At 35.8% G+C, this 9096-nt stretch overlaps 1 protein-coding gene across 1 annotated transcript; it reads right to left on the bottom strand.

Annotated features, from left to right (window-relative positions):
* Nucleotides 1-1119: 1119 nt before the first annotated feature.
* On the bottom strand, nt 1120-4784 carry LOC113110749 (tax1-binding protein 3). Its single transcript, XM_026274911.1, has 4 exons — nt 4520-4784; nt 3641-3760; nt 3466-3543; nt 1120-1963 (listed from the first exon to the last, which is right to left on the bottom strand). Exons 1-4 carry the CDS (start codon nt 4556-4558, stop codon nt 1823-1825), a joined length of 378 nt encoding a protein of 125 aa, XP_026130696.1. The 5' UTR covers nt 4559-4784; the 3' UTR covers nt 1120-1822.
* Nucleotides 4785-9096: the final 4312 nt, after the last annotated feature.

The following is a 9096-nucleotide window of genomic DNA, read 5'->3' as shown; positions in this document are numbered from 1 at the left end:
CTATCTGCATTATTTCTTCCCTCATTCCTGTTTGGCAGTTGGATGTCTTTTTTTTCTTTTCTTTTCTTTTTTTTTTTTTTTGTCCAAAAGGGTGTTTTCTTTCTTATTATGCACTGTTTTTTACAAATCATTTTATATTTGTAAATGTTTAAAATTCATTTTAAATCTTATTTTTTCACTTAAATAATTTTTAGTTTTTAAATTGCTTGTTTTATTTTTATGATTACTTTTCTTTCTTTTAAGTAAAGCACTTTGAATTACCATAGAGTATGAAATGTGCTATATTAATAAACTTGCCTTGCTTATAGGACAGATTAAATGCAGCTGAGTTGATCAAAACAATATATTTAATTAATCAATCATTTTCTAATATCTTGCATAACATTTTAATTATCAGTCTTTGCTCACTGAACTATCTGTTCATTAAAAACATTTCATTTTCTGTATGCAGGTGGTTACATAAAATCTTGATGCATAATCGAAATCATTAGCAGACCGCTATTAGTTTACATATGAATACTTAACACTCTCAGAAAAAAGGGCAAAATCTGTCACTGTGCCAGTTCCTTATAAAAGTTCTGTTTTACCCCTAAACAAATTCATACTAGTGTCTTAAAGGTACATATTAATACCTAAAGAGAACATATTGTACCTAAATGATACATATTGGTATACCTTTTAAAAAGATGTTGCCCCTGTTATGGCATTTCTACATTTTTTCTGAACTAATTCCGTTTTATTGTTATTTATATGATAAATCCTGTCTAATATGTGCTAATATCACTCTCTCACCAGTGCCCTAGAATATGGAATGAGTGTTTGAAGACGTGTTGCCCTTAATTATCGGCAGCCTGACTTTTACAGCACTTTGCACGTTGCATTATGAGCTACCTGGTTGTATGCTCACCTTTGCCGGCTAACATTAAAGAGATGAAAGTAGCCTGAAGTACAAAACTGCCTGGACAAACAGCAAAAGGTCAGGAAATAGATTTGTTGCTCTGAAATGTCACCATCTTCCAGCTTAATGTGAAGACAGACATTTACAGCCTGACAAAAGAGACTCATTAGACATCAGAGCCGAGACAGCAAACACGAGATCATTAAAACACACAAAGCATGTGCAAGAAGATTCCTTTATTCGCATACATGAAAATAGATCCCCATACAATCAAACCTCCCAAGAATCGGTATCAAAAACATTTTCAAAACGGGAAACATATGATAAGGTATCACCAGATACAAAACTGCAGTGTTCTCAATTGTGCCAAATGTAGATTAATTTTGATAGGATAACACTGTGTTAATTAAATACAAAAACAAAGTTATAAAATGAGTAATACATTTAAAAACTAGCAAAATTAGTGGTCATTAAAGTACTAAAGCTGGCTGTTTCCCACAGTACCTTTTTTGATAATTAACAGGCGTATATGACATGTTGACCAAAAACTGAGGAACAAATCACTGTAGCCCTTGAAATCTATGAATGAAATGATAAGGAGCTCACAGACTCTGTGATACATTCAAGAGTATATATGGTAATATAGTGTAGTATTTGGCATAAAGTGTAGCTAAATTGAAAGTAGCGTAGCAATTTATGGAATGCAAACCTTAATCTAGATTGTACTCGGAGCAATCATTCATACATACACTGATTCAGTTAGAGTTCAATACGTCAAAATCATCTTTAACATGTCCATTCTGAATGTAAAGGGGTCTTGGCATCACTCTTTGGCAGTATTTTATTAGTTAAAACATGCTCTGAACATATGATGAACCAATAAGGACATTCAATTAGCTCAAATGAGCGTGTTTCAGATGTGCATTAGTGTTGCATCATGGACTGTCTGACTGTTTCCTCCAGCGATTTTCTAGTAACGAGAAGCCTAACCACATCTTCATTCTTCTTGGTGAGTTTTTTCCGTGCTTGATCATGTGTCACCATTGTCATGTCCCAGCCATTCACCTGCAATTGACATGGAGTGCACAAAAACTACATTTTATATATATTTTTAGGTTCAGTCATAAAACACTAGATGGCGCAGGATGAAAGCTCTTTGAATGCAATTAGCTAGCTGTCATATTAGAAATTCATGGCACAAGCTTGCATAGCTTTGAATCATAATTTCATTTCATTTTCCACTGATTTACGCGACCTGATGAGAATTAGTTGCTTCCAGTGCGGTCTGCCTGCATTTTCTCTTCTCATAGGAAGCTCTTTCGCTGCTCATGTTCACATTGGTTTAAATTACAAGTTCATAATCCACCCTGTCTTCAGACAAATATCCATAACACTTCCAAGTTCAACACAGAAAAAAAAAACATTTCTATAGATGAAACATGAAGCCAATAAAACCCACAATTACGACAGTATACAATTCGATTTTCATGAGATTCTGCCAATTTTCAAAGCAATACAGGGTGTTTACAGTACATGAGGAATGCCAAGCAGGTGCAAAATATATAAAAAGGTAACAAATAACTATTTCAGCAACATTATATATTCAAAAAAAACATAGTATACATCTTATAAACTGTCTTATGGAGTAGAGTGCATGAATGATCACGTAACATACGTTTTCAGTCGTGTAGTGTGAACGGAGATCTTTTCTGAAATGTCAATATGGACATAGATCGTTTTTATTTTAAAACACTGTTTTAAAACAAAAACGCTCTAAGGTAAACGTAGCCGTACATCTATGGGGATTGGGACACTTCCGTGTGAACCACGTATCTGAGCCTAACCAGTGTAAACTAGCGTTTTTCCTTGATGCCTCACCAGAGCCAATCACCAGCATTCGAGTTGGTCACATCAAGCATGCTGAATGCTGATTGGCTCACTGACATTGACGAGATTACTCCCTTAGGCGAGGAAATCAGAATAGCATAAGCTTATTACGTTCAGTGGATTTTCTCCAAAACGGCGATGTCACTTGAACTGAAGTGGTTTTCTCCAAAACGGTCACGTCACATTTAAGAATGTCATAATTCCACTTATTGTTTGATTTTTACGAAAAAAATTAACCAATTATGATCAATTAGACTTTTTCTTATCATAACACAGCACAAATCTATTTGCGATTATTGGATGGGAGGTGCACTACAAATGTTTTTTGAAGGAACCTGACAACCTTGGATTGAACTATGGCCACAATTTTATTGGTTCACTCAATTTAGTGAAAAACAAAAACTTTGATTACTTTTTTTTGGGTTGTTTTTTGTTTTATGAAGACGTACAATTTAAAACAACATGTAAGAGTAAAATGATAAGAAATTGAAAGATTTTATTTTTTTGGTGAACCACTGCTATGTCAAAAAAATTAAGAATGAATAATGATGAAACAGCGCCCTCTTCTGGAAATATTCGTTTAGTAACATCAGGAATGGTTTAGTTTTGTGACCTGGACAAAAATCTTCATTACTGTGAGAATGTCTTATATCTTTGTCTTAATAGTTTGGATCACTCACCTGCATGATTTTGTCTCCCAGCCGGAGACCAGCCACCTCTGCAGGTCCACCTTTAGATACGCGTGTGACATAGATTCCCTGCAACGTTAATTAAATTAGAAGAGTCGCTTGTGAATGACAGAGGAAAAATGCCTCACTCTAAACATAATTCAATTCACTAAACATGATTTTTCACCTTGTCTGTCTTGTCTTCGGAAAAGGGATTCTGGGTTGGATCTTGGTCGATTCCCCCTCCGATGCTGAATCCTAATATTAAATTATCACCCTCATATAGCTTGTGAATCTCAATCCGTTGCTGAAATACAGAAAGGAAAACACAAGACAGCTGACTTACAAGGCAGGCATAATAAGTGTATGTTTAAAAACATAGTTATCTATATACAGTCAGCATTTTTGAGAATGCACACTAGGTGCTATCTAGGTAGGCGATTTAAGACACATCCTATGGCACAGCTGTTTATGACCATATATGGTAGCACTACCTGAACAAGAACCTAAACCACGCCTAGTTACTGCACACCTGAGTGACATCACAACAGATTGAGATATATATATATATATATATATATATAGAGGAATTAAACCCCGATTAATCATTTGATATTAATTGGATCCCAAAAATGACTAAAAAGCACTGTATGAATAGGATTTCATTTTAGGAAAGCTAAATGAATACTCTGGTTTTCTCTGGTTTACAAATAAAACGTTCAGTTTCGTTATATTGTGCCACATAATCATTTCCCACTATCTGAATAAATAAACAAATAATTTGACTAATAAATTAATAATTAACTATTGTTCACTTTGTTCGCCCCTGCTGGCTAACGTTAGCCTAGCATGCTAACTCTTTCCATTACATCAGCTGTTAGCTTAAACTTAAATAAACTTAACCAAACTATCCTGTCACATCGCAGATTATTGTCGAGAACAAATAAATGAACCGCTCTCCCAGTCAAACGATATAACATGAATCACTGTCGTTGTAAAAACACTAAAGAACCGCACACATGAAGCTTTCCATGCTAAAACTTTCTCATACTGAACACAAACTCACCACAACAGCTGAGACAGGCTGACCGGGGATGAACGACATTTTCTGCTTGTTATAACGGTTTTATTCCTCGTTGGGACTCCTGGGTGTTTAATTCAGTGATTTTCACTGATAATCATTCGAGTGTGGGTGCTAAGTTCCTCCTCTTTGGCTGTGTGTCAGATTGGGGCTGGGCTGCTCAACACACCCTGCCCTGGAGACTACAACACACTTCTCTCGTTTTATTCATCCTATTCATTCATTTACTTAATCGGATTTATCCGCTGAACGTGGGTAATTGTTGATGTGACTTATTTATGGGCGTATTTATGGGTAAAACCGTGATTTCCAGTGATTTCACTGTCGTTTAAACAAGCACCAGCAGGGTTGCCAGGTTTTCACAGAAAACCCCGCTTAATTGCTACTCAAAACTATCCCAAAACTTGCCCAGTCGCTTTTCAGGGGCGATCCTCCGGTAAAAATCGTGTTCAAGGGGGGTAATTACACATTTTCTGGTGGGGTTGCCCTGGTAAAAGTTGCATTACAGTGGCCAGTGGTGGACAGTAACGGAGTAGCTTTACTTCGTTACTGTACTTAAGTACATTTTTCAAGTACTTTACTGGAGTAGTTTTATTTTGAGTAACTTTTACTGTTACTTCACTACATTCCAAAGCATAAGATCGTACTTTTAACTTCACTACATTTCATAAAACATATCGTTACTCACTATAATATATCACGTGCTCCGACACGCAGAAGCGGTGTCTGATTCATCATGAACGAACTGAGTCTTTTCAAAATAAACTTTAATCGGATCGCGAATCGCACCAAACGATTCGTTTACGAATTAGAATGATCCGATTGCAGCTGTTCTGGAGTGGACCACTCACTGATTCAACTGAACCGTTAAGTGCGAGTCTACAGAAGTAAGAACCGGGAGATTTTGTGAGCGCGCGTGCGTCTGATGTTGCTAAGTTATTAATGTCGAAATTTAGGATTAATTATTGTAACTGAAAATCATATTTAGGTCAAAATTGTCAGTTGTTTGGGAACTAAATCCGCTGTAAAGAGTGATCTGTTTAAGCCCACTGAAATGCTGACATGGAGACAATCAGCGTCTCTGTGTTTTAGGTTAAAAAATAAAATAAAATAACCTTAAACTAACACAGATTAAATAAAATAACTCATGCATGTCCAAATTCCCCGCTACCGTAATATTAACAGTTTTATTAAAATGCTACCATGACATCTGTTTTTATATTGTGTATTAACAGTAACGTTATACATATGTATATTGTTTGGATTAACTAGACAACGTTAGACAGACATGTTTATTCATAACAGTACTGAAAATAAGTAAATATTGTAGCTGATGCTAAATGTCTAGCTAACAAGCTTGCTGGTGCTAACTTGAGGTAATTTTTATAAATAATGTCCAAATATTTTTGTTCAACCACCTATATATATATATATATATATATATATATATATATATATATATATATATATATATATATATATATATATATAGATAGATAGATAGATTACATCTAGCGACAAAAGAAAGGATGTGATGTTCAGAACATGGTAACTAGTAATTATCAAAGAGGGGAAGAGATGCACCCCGTTTGGCCAGGGGTGTTTTACACCACAGACAAGGTTTGAGAAAGAAAAAAATCATTATGAAAATATAATTATATTTTCCTTAAAATGTTCTTCCTAACTTCAGGCCTTATTAACTGTGATGTTCTGTAAAACCACAAACTTTAAAACACTTAAAGATTACAGATTCCAAAATAATATTTGGTAGCACAACTATTAATAGTTCTAATAATAAATCATCATATTTTCATGATTTCTAAAGATCATGTGACACTGAAGACTGGAGGAATGATGCTGAAAATACAGCGCACATCACAGAAATAGATTATATTTTAAAGGATATTAAAATAGAAACCATTATTTTATATATTTTATTTTGATAATTTAGAATTATTACTGAAATACAACCTTTTTTTGTTTCAAACAGTTCAATGAACAATAATAAATGAAGTACCTGGAGCTGACAATGAAGTAAATGTATAATAATTAGCAAAGATGATTAATTTAGCGCTGTTAAACGCGCGTGTGAGGGGCGGAGACGCGCCGCGGAGCGTCAGACGCGCGTGAGGACCAAACACAGCAGAACGGTAGGAAACTTCACTCCTCTTATTACTTCTCTTTTACTATAGCGATTTATTTTTAGACACGTGATCTGAGTCTTTCATAGATTTGTAGAGTTATTAGAGTTATTAGAGAAATTGAGTTATTTATTTTTTTACATTCTTTGGTCGAAGTTTTCAGATCGGCACTTCGGAGCCTGTTCGCGACTCGGTTGATTCAGATCGGCACTTCGGAGCCTGTTCGCGACTCGGTTGATTCAGATCGGCACTTCGGAGCCTGTTCGCGACTCTGTTGATTCAGATCGGCACTTCGGAGCCTGTTCGCGACTCTGTTGATTCAGATCGGCACTTCGGAGCCTGTTCGCGACTCGGTTGATTCAGATCGGCACTTCGGAGCCTGTTCGCGACTCTGTTGATTCAGATCGGCACTTCGGAGCCTGTTCGCGACTCGGTTGATTCAGATCGGCACTTCGGAGCCTGTTCGCGACTCGGTTGATTCAGATCGCCACTTCGGAGAATGGTCGCGACTAGGTTGATTCAGATCGGCACTTCGGAGCCTGTTCGCGACTCTGTTGATTCAGATCGGCACTTCGGAGCCTGTTCGCGACTCGGTTGATTCAGATCGGCACTTCGGAGCCTGTTCGCGACTCTGTTGATTCAGATCGGCACTTCGGAGCCTGTTCGCGACTCTGTTGATTCAGATCGGCACTTCGGAGCCTGTTCGCGACTCGGTTGATTCAGATCGGCACTTTGGAGCCTGTTCGCGACTCTGTTGATTCAGATCGGCACTTCGGAGCCTGTTCGCGACTCGGTTGATTCAGATCGCCACTTCGGAGAATGGTCGCGACTAGGTTGATTCAGATCGGCACTTCGGAGCCTGTTCGCGACTCTGTTGATTCAGATCGGCACTTCGGAGCCTGTTCGCGACTCGGTTGATTCAGATCGCCACTTAGGAGAATGGTCGCGACTCGGTTGATTCAGATCGGGACATCGGAGCATGTTTGAGATTTTTTAAAATTCAGACATCGAAGCAGGAAGTGTTTGTCAAACAGTTAATTGGTGATAAATGAATATTTGGACTTGAGGCTTTTTTTTACTTGTCGATTCAGCATGTACATGGACCCACACACAAAGGTGGACACACTCTAGACTTAATCATCAGTAGAGCTCTAAAATTTTCATCCATTGTTATTAAGGACGTTAATAAAGGACGTTATTCAACCACCTATATATATATATATATAGATTACATCTGGGGAGAAAAGAAAGGATGTGATGTTCAGAACATGGTAGCTAGTAATTATCAAAGAGGGGAAGAGATGCACCCCATTTGGCCAGTGGTGTTTTTACACCCCAGACAAGGTTTGAGAAGGAAAAAAATCATTATGAAAATATAATTATATTTTCCTTAAAATCTTCAGGCCTTATTATCATGTCATATATAACTGTGATGTTCTGTAAAACAACAAACTTTAAAATACTTTGTTCTTACTGGTGAAAATCAGATGGTCATCTCTGTTTTCTCTCAGGTACATCACAGTGTAAGCTTCACAGTTAACATTACTCTCATCAACGTAGTCCATATACACAACAAAAATATATCTTGACTCCATATAGTGGTTATTTTGGAAAAAATCCCAGGTATTTTGAGCAGTAGGATTATAAAAAAAAAATAAAACAAATGTGCTAATATAAAATTAAATTAGCCTATATAAAATTGCAAACATCTATCTTTCAGTACTTTTTTACTTAAGTACATAAAAAATTTAGTACGTTTGTACTTTCACTTGAGTAAAATTGAAAAAGGAGTACTTTTACTTTTACTGGAGTAATATTTTATTATACGTATCTGTACTTTTACTCAAGTACTTGATTTGTGTACTTCGTCCACCACTGACAGTGGCTAAATATCATGTTATTGTGTACGCTTCATGAAACACATCCCACGGCAACAGCGTGAAAACCGGATTTGGCAACACTGAACACCTGCACTGCTTCACCAGCAGATGGCGCAATTTGATCAGAATTAGGTGTATATATATATATATATATATATATATATATATATATATATATATATATATATATATATATATATATAATTATTATTATTATTATTTATTTATTTTTGGGTAAGGGATTTGTTTTCTTTTTTCGAAGTTATCGATATTTTGGAATATATTTTACAAAATATCTCAGTGCTTGTACTTTGTTTTTTTATGTTACTTTATTAAATAAGAAACTTCATAATTGTTTCTATTCCCTATTTTTCTGTGTAGTAATTTTTTAACATCACATTAAAAAACATGTTTTTTTTATGATTAATATTTCAACTTTTGTATGCCAAATCAGTGTAGATAATAACCAGTATTGATTAGAACAGATGCCAGTTTTATTAATCTTCCAAATACAATGGTCATAAACTTCAGACGAAAAAAT

The sequence above is a fragment of the Carassius auratus genome, chromosome 11 (genome assembly GCF_003368295.1).
Source record: "Carassius auratus strain Wakin chromosome 11, ASM336829v1, whole genome shotgun sequence".
Classification (NCBI taxonomy): domain Eukaryota; kingdom Metazoa; phylum Chordata; class Actinopteri; order Cypriniformes; family Cyprinidae; genus Carassius; species Carassius auratus.
This window is presented reverse-complemented; position numbering and strand designations above follow the sequence as displayed.